Genomic DNA, 18251 nt, shown 5'->3' with positions numbered 1-18251 from the left:
GCTAGTGGTGCCCCTTCAGAATAAAATTACTCATAAAAATTAAACTATCTGAGGACTGTTAATCCTACAACACTTAATGCTCCTCAACCTCCTGCACGAGCAAGGTGGGGCAAAAAGTGTGTGTGCTGGGTGAGTGAGGTCCTTCATGATGCAGGTGGCCTTCTTCCTGCATCTAGAGGTGTAAATGTCTGTGATGGTGGGGAGACTGACTTCAGCCTTCACCAATCTTTGCAAAGCTTTTCTTTCTGCAGCTGTGCAGCCTCCATGCCACACGATGTTGGAGCACAGGATGCTCTCCACTGCACACCTGTAGAAGGAGGTGAGGACTGAGCTTCCCAGACCAGCTCGTCTCAGCCGCCTGAGGAGGTAGAGTGACCACCGGTGGTGTTGTTCCAGCCAAGGTTGTTGTTCAGGTGCACACCCAAATACTTGTAGCTGGAAACCATTTCTACCACAGATCCTCCTGGGTAGGTGTGTTTGTTCTGTCTAAAATCCACAACCATTTTCTTCGTCTTCTTCACATTGATGTGAAGATTGTTCTTGTATCAGCTCTCCAGGTGTTCCACCTCCTGCCTGTAGCCGGACTCATCGTTGTTTGATGCATCCAACCACCGCTGTATGGTCTGCTAACTTTACAATATGACAGCCAGGATGGGTAGGTGCGCAGTCATATGTGAGCAGAGTGAACAGGAGGGGGCTCAACACACAGCCCTGACGGGAGCCAGTGCTGAGGGTTATGGTAGATAAGGTGAAGTTGCAGATCCTCAGACTCTTACTGTCAATCAAGAACTTGAGTACTCAGTTTGAATCCTTTTTGGTTCTTCTGTGCAACTAACTTGTCCCTAGCTGTGACTGGGAGTGTGGATAGTTGTTTGTTTTTTTGTCCATGTCTCTGGGACAGACTGGAGGCCTGTCCAGGGTGTCCCTTGCCTTCACCCAAAGCAGCTGAGATTGGCTCCAGTTCCCAAGGGGGCATAATGAATGACTCACTATAACAAAAAACTGATAAACATAAACTACTATTCTTTTTAATCTCATTCAGTAACATTTGAAATTCAGTGTATATTATAAATGTTTTATTAAGTTTTGTAGGAATGAACACATTTGTATCTTTGTACTTTTTACTGTGATGTGAGACAGAAAACAACTATAGTACAAATACAACCTAATAAACTTTGTATGCTCACAAGAATCTTGGGTAAAGCCTCATAAATTTAATAGATCCAGTACATGTCTAAAAAGAAAACGTTTTTCTTGTTGTAATGTTGCTTTTATTTATATGTACCCTGACAAGTTACACAAATTTAAAGTCTGTTTTGAAGAACAAAAACTGAGCCAGTAATAATACATTAATGTTATCAATGAAATGATTAATGACCTAATTATTTTCTGGAAATTCCCATGTGACATATATAAAATAAAAATCATTATTTGGTTTTAAAAATATATATAAAAGCTAATTATACATGCAATGACCAAGCTGATGTATTTTGGGCTCATGTTTCAATCACAGTCTGTATCGTCTACACTTCTTTGTGTCAGGACACTGTCCTCTGCTGACTGTCCCTCATGTCTCGGAGCAGTTGCAGAAGTCCATCTGTTTACAGACACACAAAACAATCTTTTCTTCCTCTGTGTTGCTAGCTGTTCCACCACGACAGCAGCCCCAGTCCGGGATCACAGATGGTCCCCTGAAGTAACCAAAATAAAAGAAAAGTGGATCAGGTTGATTTATACCATGCCATACCATTTTATTTATAGAGCACTTAAAACAGCGACAAGGCCAACCAAAGTGCTGTACAGACAGAACAACAGACAACACACGAAGCAAAATACAAAATGAAGTAAGTCAAAAATATAGACATAAAAACGATGCAGATAATAAATATGACGACTAACCAGTGTGGAGCATACAGGTTCAAAACACAGATCATCTGGTGTTGAAAGCTACTGAATAGTAGTGAGTTTTTAAATGGGATTTGAAAACAGAGAGGGAGGGGGCCAGACTGACGAGCAGCGGCAACTCGTTCCAAAGTCTTGGTCCTGCTACAGAGAAGGCCCTGTCACCTCTGCGCTTAAAACGAGTTCCTGGAACTGTGAGGAGCAACTGGTCTGCTGACCTCATGGAACGTGGTGGGACATACGGTTGTAGCAGATCAGAGAGATGTGGGGGGGGGGGGGGGGGCAAAACTGTTCAGTGATTTGTAGATGTACAGGAGTATTTTGAACTGGATTCGAAAGTGAACGGGTAACCAGTGCAGTGAGGCCAAAACTGGTGTAATGTGCTCCCTTTTGCCTGTACTGGTTAAAAACCGGGCTGCTGCATTCTGGACCAGTTGTAGTCGTGCAATGGAGGTTTGACTGATACCAAACAGGAGTGAATTGCAGTAATCAAGCCTGGACATAATGAATGCATGTATTACTGTCTCCAGGTTATTTTTGGACAATATGGGCTTCAGTTTAGACAGCCGCCTCATTTGGAAAAAACATGATTTAACAATCATGTTTACATGATTGTTAAGTTTCAGGGAAGGGTCCATTATCACTCCCAGATTAGTGACTCTTTGTTTTTCTGACAGGGTTAGAGTGGAAAGGTCGATGCAGTGGTTTGGGATCGTGTCAATGGGAGGGAACAACATGACTTCAGACTTCTTTTCATTGAAACTTAAGAAGTTTAAAGCCATCCAGTCCCTGATGTCAGCCAGGCAGTCGAGCAGAGGTTGAAAAGAGCATGTACCATTGTGTCTTGGGGGAAGTAAATTTGACAGTTGTCGGCATAGAAGTGAAATGGCATGTTGCATTTCTGGAAAATAGCACCAAGTGGCAGCAGGTATAGAGAGAATAGGAGGGGACCCAGGATGGACCCCTGCAGAACCCCCCATTTAAGCTCTGCCTCTGCGGAACTAAAATCCTTGATGGAGACACAAAAGGATCCATCAGTGAGGTAGGATCTGAACCAATTGAGGGCTGACCCTGTGATGCCCACCCACTGCTCCAACCTAGCAATGAGGATCTCATGGTCGATGGTGTCAAAGGCGGCTGTGAGGTCCAACAGGACAAGCAGCACAGAATCACCAGTATCTGTGGATCTGAAGATGTCATTAAAAACCTTCAATAGGGCAGTTTCAGTGCTGTGGAGAGGTTTAAAGCCAGATTGGAATAGATCTAAGATGGCATGATCCTCCAGGAAGCACTTCAACTGGGACTCAACTGTTTTCTCCAGTATTTTAGAAACAAATGGGAGTTTTGAGACAGACCGGAAGTTGGAAATGACTGAGGGGTCAAGGTTTGGTTTTTTCAGGAGAGGCTGGACAGCAGCAGGTTTAAAGGTTTTTGGCACCACGCCAGTGGATAAACTACTGTTTACTATAGCCAGAATGGACGGACCTAGAGTAGGAAAAACCTCCTTTAGTAGTCGAGGGGGGACCACATCAAAGGGGGAACCAGAAGGTTTCAAGCTGCACATGACCTGCTCTAGAGAAGATAAGAGTGATGGGTTCAAAATGGTCAAATAGAGCTACAGATTGAGGTGGGATGTATGGGTCATGAGTTGGGAGGGGAAATGAGAGCCCGGGTGGTCGCAATTTTTTCCAAAAAGAAATGTAAGAAGTTCTCGCACAGCTCAGTCGAGGCTTCCAGAGGTGATGGTTCAGTGTGGTGGAAAACCGAGTTTAGGGTAGAGAAGAGGACACGTGGGTTGTGAGAGTTTGACGTTATGATATCAGAAAAGTATTTGGATTTAGCAGCTTTTACTGCTTTCTGATAATGGCACCAACTCTCTTTAAGTATTTGAAAAGCGACCTGCAGCCTGTCTTTCCTCCACTTGTGGAGGGAGTTTATGCAATAAACTGCTCACAGTTAAGAGTTGCTGCAAACATGGCAACACAATTCCTCTGTCTGCTGTTTGTCCCACCACGCTACATGTCAAAATGAGTCTGAGTGACTTGCTCAGGACTCAGTCAGCACAGGAACCTTCAGGATAGCAATAGATGAAAAGACAAGATGATGCCAGAAACCTTGTTACTACTTATAAACCCTTTAAACAGCCAAGTTTTAGCCTCTTCACAAAAGGTCTGAGTTGTTTTTGCTTTTAAATAAGACCATTTCCCCTGATGATTTCTACAGCCCAATCCTGAGCATTAGACAACTGTTTGCTAATTTTAATGGGAAAATATCCACTTCTAACAAGATTTATAACAAACACTGTAAAGAGAGCTTAGCTGTAAAACATTGAATAAAGAGGATACTCTGAAGTAAGCTGCACAGGCTCTGTAGTTACTGTTCTAACTCCTCCACTTGAGACAGAATCTCACCCTCGACCCAAAGAGAGCAATCCACCCTTTTCCAAATGAAGACCATGGCCTCAGATTTGGAGGTACTGATTCTCATCCCAGTCGCTTCACACTCGTCTGCGAACCGCTCCAGTGAGAGCTGAAGATCACGGCAAGACACCAACAGGACCACATCATCCACAAATAGCAGAGAAAAAAAAAATCCCGAGGCCACCGAACTGGACTCCGTCCGCCCGCTGGCTGCACCAAGAAATTCTGTCCATAAAAGCTATGAACAGAATTGGTGACAATGGGCAGCCCTGGCGAAGTCAAACTCCCACCCTGAAGGGGTTTGACCAACTGTTGGCAATGCGAACCAAACTCTCGCACCGCTTGTATAGGGACTGAACAGCCCGTAGCATCGGGCTCTCAATCCCATTCTCAAGGAACACCCCCCACAGTGTACCTCGAGGAACACGGTCAAAAGCCTTCTCTAAGTCCACAAAACACATGTAGACTGGATGGGCAAACTCCCATGACCTCTTGAGGACCCTAGTGAGGGTAAAGAGCTGATCCAGTGTTCCATGGCAAGCACGGAACCCGCATTGTTCCTCCTGGATCTGAGGTTCAACCAACGATCGGACTCGCTTCTCCAGTACCCCCGAATAGACCTTACCAGGGAGGCTAAGGAGAGTGAAGCCCCTATAATTGGAGCACACCCTCCAGTCACCATTTTTTGAAGAGGGGAACCACCACCCCAATCTGCAAATCCAGTGGCACTGACCCTTATGTCCACACCATGTTGCAAAGGCATGTCAACCAAGACAGCCTCGCAACATCCAGAGCCTTAAGGAAATCAGGGCGAATCTCATTCACCCCGGAACCCTGCCGCCTCAAAGCTTTTTAACTACATCGGCAACCTCAGCCATGGTTATGAACAAACCAACCCCGAAGCCCCCTGACTCAGCTTCCTCCATGGAAGACATGCTGGTGGGATTGAGAAGTTCTGAGAAGTATTCCTTCTTTCTTTCTGACGGGTTCTTCTGCCAGGTGTTCCCAGCAAACTCTCACTATACGTTTGGGTTTACCAGGTCTGTCTGGCATCTGATCCAACTCACTACGAGGTGGTGGTTGACAGATCAGCTCCTGTCTTCACCCAAGTATCCAGAACAAAACGGCCGCAAATCAGACGACAACTACAAAATCATTAATCTATCTACGACCTAGAGCATCCTGGTGCCAAGTGCACTTATGGACACCCTTATGTTCAAACATGGTGTTTGTGATGGACAAACTATGACTAGCACAGAAGTCCAACAACAGAATACTGCTCGGGTTCAGATCAGAGACCGTTCCTAACAATCATTCCCCTCCAGGTCACACTGTCATTACCCAAGTCGACACTGAATTCCCACAGCAGAATAAAGGAGTCCCCAGCTGGCACAACTTCCAGCACCCCCGCCAAGGACTCCAAGAAAGCCGGATACTCTGAACTGCCATTTGGTGCATAGGCACAAACAGTCAGAGCCCATCCCCCCACCCAAAGGAGCAGGGAAGCCACTCATCCATCGGGGAAAACTCCAACATGCAGGCACCAAGTCAGGGGGCTAAACATAGACCCACACCAGCCTCTCACCATGGGCAACTCCATAATGGCATAAGGTCCAGGTCGAGGTGAGCCCAACTATTTCTAGTCGGTACCTCTCAACCTCACGCTCAAGCTCCTTTCCCACCAAAGTGGTTATGTTCCATGTTCCAAGAGCCAGCTTTGGTAAGCCAAGGTCGGAGTGCCAAGGCCCCCGCCTTCAGCCATTGCCCATATCGTCATGCATCTAAATTTTATGGCCCCTCCTGCAGGTGGTGGGCCTACAGGAAGGCAAACCCATGTTGCTCCTTTGGGCTGAGCCTGACCGGGCCCCATGGGTAGAGACCCGGTCACCAGGTGCTCGTCAACGAGCCCCTCCCCCAGGCCTGGATTCGGGGTGGGGCCCTAGTAACCCCCCGTCCGGGCAAGGAACACAAGAGTTCCTTGATTTGTTTTGTCCATAAAAAGTTTTCGGAATCACTCTTCGTTTGTTCTAATAATCTCGATACTAGAACACAACCGTTACACACATTCCTTTGTTTAACTAACTTGGTGTACAGTAGTCCCTCACTTATTACAGGGGTTAAGTTCCAGACACCCCGGCGATAGGTGAAAATCCACAAAGTAGAGCCGTTATACTTATTTTAGTATATATATATATATATATTAAGGCTTTATAAACCCTTTCCACATTCTTGCAATGTTCTTAACAATGTTCTAAACTCTTAAATCTACATAATTTTAACAACATATGTATATGTACTGTACAGTACTGCAAAATTTTATGTAGGTGCTCACCAGTGAAGATACTACAATAACTTGAAGGATGAGTTCAGTTTCAGGATTATTTGCAACTTTCCTGCCAGTTTTGTGAGCTTAATAGATATGATTTCTCTGCTAGTGTTTGTTCACTCCATTGCTGTTCTTTGAATTTTGGCAGAAAGCAGTGGCCAGAAGCACTGTTGGCTTCTGGGCCATGTAGTTCTTTTAACTTGTGTTACAGTGTAGGTTTATTGAAAGAAAACTACAAAATGGTGGCACCTATCTGAAGTATTTTTTTTGCTTTGTTTTGTTTTTGATGCCATTGGTTGGTTCCCACTCCCATCCGATCCCGTTAATTTTTTATCCCGTACTGTCCCAATCCTGTGAGTAATAATAAAGCTGACAATCGTATGTCATGTACAACCATATGTTGAAAACCCGTGAAAGAGTGAGTCCACAAAAGTCGAACCGCGAAGTATCGAGGGACTACAGTATTCACAATGGAACTCAGTAAAAACATAAAATGAATGCAGGTGAATGACTCGCTGGTCACCTGGATCGGAGACTAAAGTATGTGAGGCTGCAGAACACCCACCTCGGACACCATACTGAGCAACACAGGGGTTCCTCGGGACGGTCCTTTCACCGTTTCTGTTCACCCTCTACACCTCGGACTTCAGGTACAACTCACACTCCTGCCATCTGCAGAAGTTCTTGGATGACTCTGCCATTGTGGGCTGCATCACTGGTGACCAGGAAGCTGAATACATAGGTGTGGTGGACAGAACCACCTGCAACTCAATGTTGTAAAAAACTAAAGAGCTGCAGGTGAACTACAGGAAGAAGATCAGCCCCCCCGCCCCCTCCAACCCTATCAACATCAAGGGTACTAAGGTGGACACTGTGGACTGCCACAAGTACCTGGGGGTCCACCTAGACAATAAACTGGACTGCTAACACCAACGCCCTCTACAAGAAAGGGCAGTTGCCTTTTTCTTCTGAGGAGACTCAGGTCTTTTAACGTCTGCAGATGTTTTACCACTCGGTGGTCTCCAGCATCTTCTACGCTGTGGTGTGCTGGGGCAGCAGGGTGAAGAAAGCTGATGCCAACAGACTCAAACTCATCAAGAGAGCTAGTTCAGTTCTGGGAGTGGACCTGCAGTCTCTGACAGACGTGTCTGAGCAGAGGATGCTGAGGAAACTGCTCCAGATTCTGAACAACACGTCACACCCCCTGCATGACACATTGGACTCTTACCGCAGCACCTTCAGTCGTAGACTGAGACCACGAGATGCTCCACAGAACAACACAGGAAGTCCTTTCTCCCTGTGGCTATCAAACTTTTTAACCCCCCCCCCCCCCTTTCTGCACAGAGGACAATAAAATTAATCTTACACCACAATAAACACTAATTTTTCTGTCTGCACCTGTTTAGAATTTAATTGTTGGCATTTTTATATTCTCTCTTATTTTTTTTAGATCTCGTGTGATTCCGTGTGTTTGTTCCTTTGTACTGAAACACTGGCACAACAATTTCCTGTGGGATCAATAAAGTTCCATCTTATCTTATCTTATCTTATCTAAAAAATAATAATAATAAAAGTGTGGAGGGGGGGCAACAAAAAGTTGTAAAACTAAGTGGTACTAATAAACCAGCTGGAGGAGCCGTGATGGTGTAGGGGCAGGGCAGCCAACTCGGGACCCGAAGGTCCTGGGTTCGATCCCCGGTCATTGCACATCTCATGGTGTCTCTGAGCAGGACACCTTATCCTCAGTTGATCACCAGGTAGCTGCCCACTGCTCCACTTGGTGGTGGATGGGTTAAATGTAGAGAGCCAATTTCACCATTGTATGGGAACATACAATATTGACAATACATAACACATTATTATTATATTTAAAACTTTAAAATTTTTTAAATCTCATCAACCCAATCTGCTTTTGTTTACATTTCTTAGAACATCTCAACTGTTTGAGTTGATGTTGAACTTTTATCTGCTACATCCCCCTGCAGTTACGTGCAGTAAAAATATCCATCCATCCACTATCTTTACCCACTTCTTCCTTTTTGAGTCATGGGTGTCGCCGGTGCCCATGTATAGCAATAACCGTGCGAGAGGTGGGGGACACTTTGGACAGGTTTCCAGTCCATCACAGGGACACAGAGACAAAAGAGACAAACAACCTTTCACTCTCTCACTCATACCTAGAGACAATTTAGGGTCACCAATCAGCCGAACATGCACATTTTTGGTCTGTGGGAGGAAACCGGAGTACCCAGAGAAAACCCACACATGCATGGAGAGAACATGCAAACTCCATCCAGAAAGGCCCCTGGATTGGTACTTGAACCAGGGTAATCTGCTTGCTGAGAGGCAGCAGCTCTGCCAGTTGCGTCACCGTGCTGCCCGCAGTAAAAAATATCCTAGTTATCAGTCCTATTGCCATATTGTATATTGGTTAACAACAACCTCGACCTGAGCTCAGTGTTCCGATTTCAATCCCAGCATTTTGAATATGTATATTTGTGAGCTGAATTAAAGATGTAGTTGAATGACTCACAATCAGAGTGTATGGTGCCTCCTTCTTCTCCCCGCTCTCCTCTGCCTGCGGTGCTGTGGATTGTCCTGGCTGTGCCGATGTGTCAGTAGCTGGAGCAGTCGGGCCCGTTGGCGACGTGTCCACAAAGACTTCATCTGCTACCCGAAACCGTATCTCTTCTCCTTGGTCCATGTAGAGGTCGTGTGCCCCCTCATCCGTCTCGTACTCCCAGACCCATACTTGCTCTGCTTCGTCACTGAAGCAGCAGCTAAGGAAGGCTCTACTTGAACCACAATCAATTCCAAGTAATTCCACCCACAGATCCAGCACATTACAGAGCAGAAACAAGTCTCCTGTTCTTAATGTGAGAAATCAGGATACAACTTTGCGGGCTGCTGAAGAGACTCTGGCGGGATGAGGATGTCGTCAAAGAAGCCCATCGTCACTGTGAAGCAGAGTTTACAAATCAAAGCATGACTCCTGCTCGCAGACTTTCAAATATCTGCATCAATCAAGCATACAAAGTTTTTAAAACTTTAATGTTTACAGTGAAAAAAAAAAAAAAAACATGCATGGAACAAAATATAATTTGTACACTTTGACCAATTCCCTACACATTTACTCAGAGGTGACTGTTCATATTTAAACCAAACAAAATAAACATCCAACTACTCAAACATATATTTTTAATACACAATTTGTCAACCAATTATTATTTCCCAGCACTATGAAAAACAAGCAATTATATAACTAGCTGCATGAGTTAGTAAAATATCTCTAACTACTGTGTGTATTTGAATGAAACTCACAAGTTGTAATCATTGGATTTGTAGATCTACAACTAACCAAACATATTCAAAATGGCCACCAAAATGGATATACGTGACCTCAACAAACACCATATACTGAGCTAAAACTTAAGTGTTAGAACCTGAGAGTGATCCTCAACACATACTCCTAATAAACATGCAAGTTCTTTGTTTAAAACATTGACATCCAACATGGACAGCAACTCAAAGGAACTGGGGAGGACAAGGAAAGGGCTGGCTGCTGGTATAAAGAGGGCCAAAGCAACATATGCACAAAGGAAGCAGGGACATTTCTCCTCACAAGACCCTCGGAACGGCATTAAGTGCATAACGGACTATAAAAGCAGGGGTGCACAATGCCCTAGGGATCACTGCCTGATGTCCTCAAGTTCTATGAAAGCTTTGAAGACTCGAACAGACCACCCAGCACTAGACTCACTTCGCCACTGGAAGAGGAGTTTCTCAGCGTGACCTCAGCAGAAGTAAGGAGTACCTTCAGGAAGATTAATTCTCACATTCATTCAACCTTTATTTAAACAGATAAATCACATTGAGCCTAAACTACTCATTTACAAGTGAGACCTGTTTGGACAGACAAAAACAGTGGTTAACTGGACACATGTAGGAGTTGGAGGCGAAAAAATTCCTATCAGACTTTTTTTCCTGCCTGAGAAAAAAAAACTAATATTAAAAAAACACCTCGCACAAACAAGCACATAGTGACATAGACATTCTGCAGAGGGGGGAGCCGAGAGCGACGAGCATGTTCATAGATGCTCTCGAGGTCACTGTAAGAGTTCTGATAGGATGTAATAATCAGTCAATGTCCTCCGGTGAGATCCGTAAACATTCTCGAGGTATGTCGAGGAATGGCCAAGAATAACGTCTATGAGAATCTAAGAGTCCTAAAATGATGACACAAAGTTTATTCAGCTGGTTTCATCTGGTTATCAGTTGGAAATTCCTAAGGGAGGGGGTGGTGAGTGTCAGATCACAGGTTCTCCAGGTGAATTATGATAAGATGACCTTCAAGACCAGCCAAGGGAGCCAAATTTAGATAACCACACAGATGTTTTGGGGACAGGCAGAACTTAATGACATCTACCTTGAGTCTGTGTTGATCCACTCGGTTCCGAAATGTCCAAATTACATGGCCACACCGAAGGAACATGCCTGAGTAAAATCCCCAAGATCTGATCCATTCTGCCCAAAGCATTTGAGTCCGGGTACTCGAGACACGAACCAAGCCATCATAAAGGCAAGCAGCGTGATCGGGTCCAAATTTGCTGCCGACAACTTCCTTCATTTTAGATAAAACCAGCAACCAGCTGAATCCAAAAAGCAGGAACCAGTTATCGAAAATACAATTAAATATGTGTCTTTAAAATCCACAAATGGCAGCAGAGATAGACACATCATCAAGTCTTCCAGTTAATGAGACATCCAGCTGCGTGCGTGCTAACAGGGCAAATAGGCTCACCTAAAGCCTGTCTTCTCTTCAAAGAAATGTTGTAAATTGAGTTGAGGGACCAACTGATCAAAAAGTCCATAATTATGGTTCAGAAGAAATGCAAGAGTCTCACAAGCAGTTTCACAGACAGACAGAGCAGCAAAACAAAGCAGAGAGGGAAGGGAGAAGCATCCGATCTTGGCAGGAGCAAGTGGTGATATCACAAAACCACTGGACCAGATAACAACCCGCAGAAGGTGCTGAATGACTGTGCCGATCAGCTCTGCGAGGTGCTGGACGACATCTTTAACTCCTCCCTCACCCTGGCAACAGTTCCCACCTGCCTGAAGACTGCCACCATCATCCCATTCTGCAATTCTGCAGCAACTGGTCTGAATGACTACCAGCCAGTAGTCCTCACCCCAATAGTCGCTAAATGCTTTGAAAGACTGGTCATGACTCACATCAAAACAACCATCAACATCAGCAAGGACCCTCACCAGTATGCATACTGCAAGAATCGATCAACAGAGGATGCCATCTCCTCTGTGGTCCACATTGCGCTCACCCACTTGGAGCAGGAGGACTCTTACGTCCATATGCTCTTTGTGGACTTCACATCTGCCTTCAACACCATGATCCCCCAAACCCTGATGGACAAACTACACACACTAGGACTAAGCCCCTCCCTATGCAACTGATTCCTAGACTTCTTAGACTGCAGTCTGTGAGGATCCACAACTTCTCCTCCTCCACCATAACCCTCAGCACAGGCTCCCGTCAGGGCTTTGTGTTGAGCCCCCTCCTATTCACTCTGCTCATGTATGATTGTGGAGCTACCCATCCAGACTGTCATTGTAAAGTTTGCAGATGATACCGCGGTGGTGGGATGCATCACAAACAATGATGAGTCCAGCTACAGGCAGGAGGTGGAACACATGGAGAGCTGGTACAGGAAGAATAACCATCTTATCAATGTGAAGAAGACGAAGGAGATGGTCATGGACTTCAGATGGAACAAAAACACCTACCCCCCCCCGAACATAGGAGAATCTGCGGTGGAAGTGGTCTCCAGCTACAAGTACTTGGGTGTGCACCTGAACGACATTCTCAGCTGGGGCAACAACACCACCAGCCAGATCAAGAAAGCTCATCAGAGACTCTACTTCCTCAGGTGGCTGAGACGAGCTGGTCTGGGAAGCTCAGTCCTCACCTCCTTCTACAGGTGTGCAGTGGAGAGCATCCTGTGCTCCAACATCAACATGTGGCATGGAGGCTGCACAGAAGTCTGTTGGAGTCAGTCTCCCCACCATCACAGACATCTACACCTCCAGATGCAGGAAGAGGGCCGCCTGCATCATGAAGGACTCCACTCACCCAGCACACACAGTTTTTGCCCCGCTCCCCTCAGGAAGGAGGTTGAGGAGCATTAAGGGTGCATTCACACTAGCCCTGTTTAGTCCGCTTTAATCGAACTCTAGCTCGTTTTCCTAGAAAGTCCGGTTCATTTGGGGAGGTGTGAACGCGCCATCGAACTCTGTCACGGAACAAAAAGGCGAACTCTGGCCCGGGCTAAAACCTAGGTCTCGGTCCGGTAGAAGCGAACTCCAGCGCGGTTCGAGTACAGTGTGAATGTAAATAGACCAGGCCCCGCTACGCAGGGTAAACAAACACGCATTTTTCTGACCTTATATGGAGCCGTCAGCTGCCTTGTGTGGAAAAACAATATTCTCCATGGTCTTCTGTCTCATCTTCTGCTCATGCTAAGTCCATTTTTGAAAAATGACAAAATATAACTCCTAAAACTGCTAAAACTTGATGCCACTTCGTTTTTATTTTTATTTACAGAAGAAGAAGAAGAAGATGTGTCTTCAGAGGTTTTTGTGTCGTTTCTTTCAGTAGTTCTTGGTTCAGCGCCCCCACAGGCGAGTGGGGGAACAGGTTGTTTCAACAGGTTGACTGACTGCACAGTGCAGTGTGAATGCAAACGCACCAGCTCAAATGTAAACAAAAGGTCATGAATATTGGTCCCGAACCGAGTCTACCGGACTATCTGGTGTGAAAACGACCTAAGTGTAGAACCACTAGACTGAGGAACAGCTTCTACCCTGAGCTGTTAAGACTCATGAATCTCTAACCAGGATAATCACTGTGAAAAATGACTGTAATGGCACTTTGGTGATATGCGCTGCTTATTATCCATGCTGCTGATCTCATGCTGATTATTTCATGTTGCTGCATTCATTCGTACTCATCCACCGGTACTCGCACAGACTCATGTTCGGGCTGCTGTTGTTCTGTGTATTGTTTTGCACTATTAGTGCTTAGCATATTTTTTAGTTTTTATTTTATATCCTTATTTACCGTTTCTTTTTTTACAAATTACAGTATATTTTTGCTATTGTTGGATGTAACTGGGACCCTGTGTACACAATTTCATTCCACCTCATGTACCACATGCAACGTGAATTACAATAAAGCCTACTTGAATTTGAACTTGTGGTGTCCTATATACTTTAAGGAAATGCTACTTCATGCATCAGATGATTTTAATTCAGACTAAGAAGGCCTTTGAAGACATTTTAACTTGACAAAGGACAATTTTTTCTGAAGAACTATATGTACATGCTACCAAAAGTTAGAATAATCATGTTGAAGAGCTGAATCCACATTTTATTGTGCGCGTGCATCTAAAATTTAGAATATTGTGGAAAAGTTCAATTTTATTTGTCAATCATTTCAGACAGTAAAACTAATATCTTGCAAATTCATTATGCACAGAGTGAAATAGTTCCAAGACTTTACTTCTTTTAGTTTTGATAATTATGGCTTACAGAGAATGAACAAATAAAACTCAGTGTCTCAGAAAATCAGAATACAGTAGTCCCTCGCTACTTCGCGGTTCTTTTTATCGCAGATTCGCTCTGTCAGTTTTTAAAAAAAAAGATTGGACATGACACACAATTGGCTGATTGATGGATGAGCCGCACGATCGGCATGGTATTTTTATTTAAAATTATTTAGCACCTCCTGCACAGTTGTGCAGCTCATACTGCTACAGGATAAACTTGCAGCTGAACAGCTGTTCTGCGTGCAGAGCAGAGAAGTGGGCGTGGCCAAGAGCGCTTGCAGGTGGCAAAGACCAGAGGAGGCAGGGAGCTGAAATCATGACATACAGATCTCCCGCGATAAACCAGGAACTACTGTATTGTGAAGAGGTTTGATATTGGAAACACCTGGTGTCAAACCTTATTCAGCTGATTAACTCCAGACATGAGCTACAAATGTCTCATTCCTCATCAGGCCACTCCTGAAACAGAGACATCAGAAGCATCTTACCTGCTGAGGACAAAAATAATTGGACAGTTGCTCAGTGCTCCAATGTCCTCTTTTCAGATGAAAGTAAATTTTCATGTCATTTGGACATCAAGGTCCCAGAGTCTGGAGGAAGAGTGGAGAGGTCCACAATCCAAGCCCATGTTGCTTGAAGTTTCCACAGTCAGTGATGGTTTGGGTCCGTGTCCTCTGCTGGTGTTGGTCCACTGTGTTTGAAGTCCACAGTCAACGTAGCATCTACAAGGACATTTTATAGAGACTTCATGCTTCCTTCTGCTGACCAGCTTTATAGAGATGCTGATTTCATTTTCCAGCAGGACTTGGCTCCTGCCCACAGGTACCAGAAGCTGACTGTGGAATATTCTCACTTTCTGAGACACTGAGATTGTCCGTAAACCATAATCATCAAAACTATAAGAAATAAAGGCTTGAAATATTTCACTCTATGTGTAATGAATCCATGTAATATATGAGTTCATTTTCTCAAATGATTGACAAGAAAAATTTAACTTTTTCAAAATATTCTAATTTTTTTTAGATGCACCGTTAGATCTGAAAGCAGCAGCTAGAAGTTACCGTGAACTCCCTCCTGACTGCAGTACTTGATTTTACCGATGAGGATCTCGTCAAGGAACGGGTGGAAAACAACATACCTGAAATGAACTGACAAGAAAAAAAAAGACCAAAGGAAAACTGAGATCATAGAATTCATTTACAATCAATGAGAAACAGTTTTGATTGTAGTCATTGAGGTAAATTAACTAAATTGATGCCCATTCATCGTCTTGCTTACATTCTCACTGTCATACCTTTAGTGTGTGAGGCGCCATCTCCTGGGAAGATGAAAGAGTCTTCCAGTTTGGTGATATCATACAGGCAGATACAGAGGCCCACATTGTACACCACCTGAGGTGTAGAGCAGGATTATGAGTCGCTCTATACAAATAAATCATCTTTATCATTTTAAAACATCAAAACATAAAGCAGGTACAGATGCAGATTCAGTTTGGAAATGGGGTCTTTAATTTATCCTGATGCATGTTCAATAGTCCAGGTAGTTAAATCAGGTCCTCTGGACGGATTCTTATTAGTTGAAACATTTTGTCTTTTACCCAAAAGACTTCTTCAGACTGAGGAGCTGCAACAAACTCATCACCTTCTCATAGTGGATCAACCACTTTGTTGTTGACATCCAGAACTAGCTGTTCACATGACAAAGTGGACTTTGTTGAGGACCATCAGCCTATCAATTGATCATTAGTGTCCTGATGGCCAATTGCTATTCACAGAAGGCTGAAAAATACTTGCAATAACAGCATTGTAAGAGGTGGACAGTTGGACATGGAGACCTCCGCCCATTTAATGTTGGACAAATTCCCAACAAAGATGGCCTCCTTTACTCCTCTCTCAAACCATCGTTCCTCTTTGTCCAGGATGTGAACATCTTCATCCCTGAAAGAGTGACCGCTGGCCTGGAGATGGGTGTAGACCGCAGAGTCCTGGCCAGATGATGACGATCTTCTGTGCTGGGCCATCCTTTTGGCCAGTGGCTGTTTAGTTTCCCCGATGTAAGACTGATCACCCTCCTGACACTGAACAGCATGCACAACATTACTCTGTTTGTGCCGGGGGACTGGATCTTTGGGATGAACCAGTCTTTGCCGTAATGTATTTTGGGGTTTAAAAGCCACTGGGACGTTATATTTAGAAAATAAACGTCTCAGTTTCTCTGATACTCCCTCAACATATGGAATGACCACTGGTCTGGGTCTGGGTTCCTCCTTTTCTGACTGGAATCCTGTTTGGGTTTCTTCTCTGCTTTCAGGAAGGCCCAGTTAGGATATCCACATTGCTCTAGAGCCTGTCTTGTGTAGGATTTCTCCTTCTGCCTGGCTCCTGAGTTAGTGGGGACGCCGTCTGCTCTGTGGTACAGAGTCCTGATGACTCCTAACTTGTGCTCCAGAGGGTGATGGTAAACCTCCGTCACCCACACAGACCAATATTTGCAGTTGCTGCTGCAGCTTGCCCTGCTGAGTGTCACTCGCTCCTCTTCTGTCTCCTCTCATTACTTTATGTTCCTTAAAGTTTGTTAAGATAATGGGGATGGGGCGTGTGTGCGTTTATTTTCAAGTGGCTTGACTCAACATTAGCTGTTAGCTTGAAGAAACAGATGCCATTGCCAATGGCATGAGAGCATTTCCTCACAAAGAGAAAACGGTTAGAATCACTCAGGAGAGTCAGAGTGTTTCGTTCACCGAGTCAACATTCTGGACCTGCCATTCTGTGTCCGTTTGTCCTTCCTGTCCTCTCCAACCCAGCCGGTCGTAGCAGATGGCGGCTTGTCCTGAGCCTGGTTCTGCTGGAGGTTTCCTCCTGTTAAAAGGGAGTTTTTCCTTCCCACTGTTGCCTTGTGCTTGCTCAGGATGGGAGATTGCGACAAAATGAAGACTCAACGCAATCTGCTGTTACGCTACAATATCTTAGATAAATAATATTACTAATTGAATTTTTATGAATGTATTTGTTCAGTGCCCTGAGATAACTTCTGTGACTTGGCGCTGTATAAATAAACTGAATTGAACTGAATTGAGTGATACATGTTGTTTATTTGTAGTGAACAAAAAGTCACATTCACATCAACAACAGTCCCTCCCTGCCCACACGGCACACACCGCTGTGTCGTTCTGATTCACGTCATGCACGAGTCGAGTGGAAGTTGCTCTCCCGACCTGAACATCTCTTTAGACTTTTTTACCATTTTATATATTGTTCTTTTTTATACTTGTATACTATTACTTTTGTACCTGTAAACATACCCCTGACAGACACGTTTGTAATGTTGATTAAAAAATAAATAAATAAGCTCCCAACCTACACTATCGCGCTGAGCTCAACTGAACTGAGAAAGGAACGAATCAGTTAATGAAGTGATTCGGTTCAGTTCGTTCACTCAAAAGATTTGTTCATTTCAACGAATCGTTCGTGAACGACAACATTCTCAGCAGCACCTCACCTCTGGGACTCTTCCCCTGGACATCAAAAACTCCAACCACGTTCATTTTCAAATCTTGAATCAAAACTCTCACTTTAACCCCCATATTTAAGTTATACTATTTCTGAAAATTTATTTTCCCATTTGTTGTTTTACTCTTACTGTATTTTATATTATATTTTGTATGGAGTCACTGAATGCCTTCAAATAAAAATTATTATAAGTAAAATTCGTCCAGATGACTTAACTTTTTGGGTTTTAGTGAATGGTTTACTTGTTGCCTGTGTGTGGAGGACGGAATGTGACAAAATTAAATAAATACATAATCATGAAATGTATCATTTAATTATTAAATACATAATTAAATACACAATTTAATTATTTATTTCATGATTTATTTAATTTTGTCACCATAGGTCCGGTGTGGCTGCCACGAAGAAGCTCAGGTGTTTGGTGTAGCTGCTGATCCTGGGTCAGCTGCTGATCCTGGGTCAGCTGCTGATC

At 44.1% G+C, this 18251-nt stretch overlaps 1 protein-coding gene across 1 annotated transcript in view; it reads right to left on the bottom strand.

Annotated features, from left to right (window-relative positions):
• Window positions 1-1199: 1199 nt before the first annotated feature.
• Window positions 1200-18251, bottom strand: part of polr3h (polymerase (RNA) III (DNA directed) polypeptide H) — a 17379-nt gene continuing 327 nt past the window's right edge. Inside the window, exons 2-6 of the mRNA XM_037689474.1 lie at window positions 15565-15661; window positions 15332-15418; window positions 9542-9605; window positions 9182-9416; window positions 1200-1691 (exon numbers count right to left, since the gene is read on the bottom strand). Coding sequence (XP_037545402.1) covers window positions 1641-1691; window positions 9182-9416; window positions 9542-9605; window positions 15332-15418; window positions 15565-15661 — 534 coding nt within the window. The 3' untranslated portion in view covers window positions 1200-1640. The remainder of the gene's footprint in view (window positions 1692-9181; window positions 9417-9541; window positions 9606-15331; window positions 15419-15564; window positions 15662-18251) is intronic.

Source organism: Nematolebias whitei, chromosome 15 (genome assembly GCF_014905685.2).
Source record: "Nematolebias whitei isolate Nwh7 chromosome 15, NemWhi1, whole genome shotgun sequence".
In the NCBI taxonomy this organism is placed as follows: Eukaryota; Metazoa; Chordata; class Actinopteri; order Cyprinodontiformes; family Rivulidae; genus Nematolebias; species Nematolebias whitei.
Note: the sequence above shows the minus strand (reverse complement) of the source record. Positions and strands in the feature narration are given on the sequence as shown.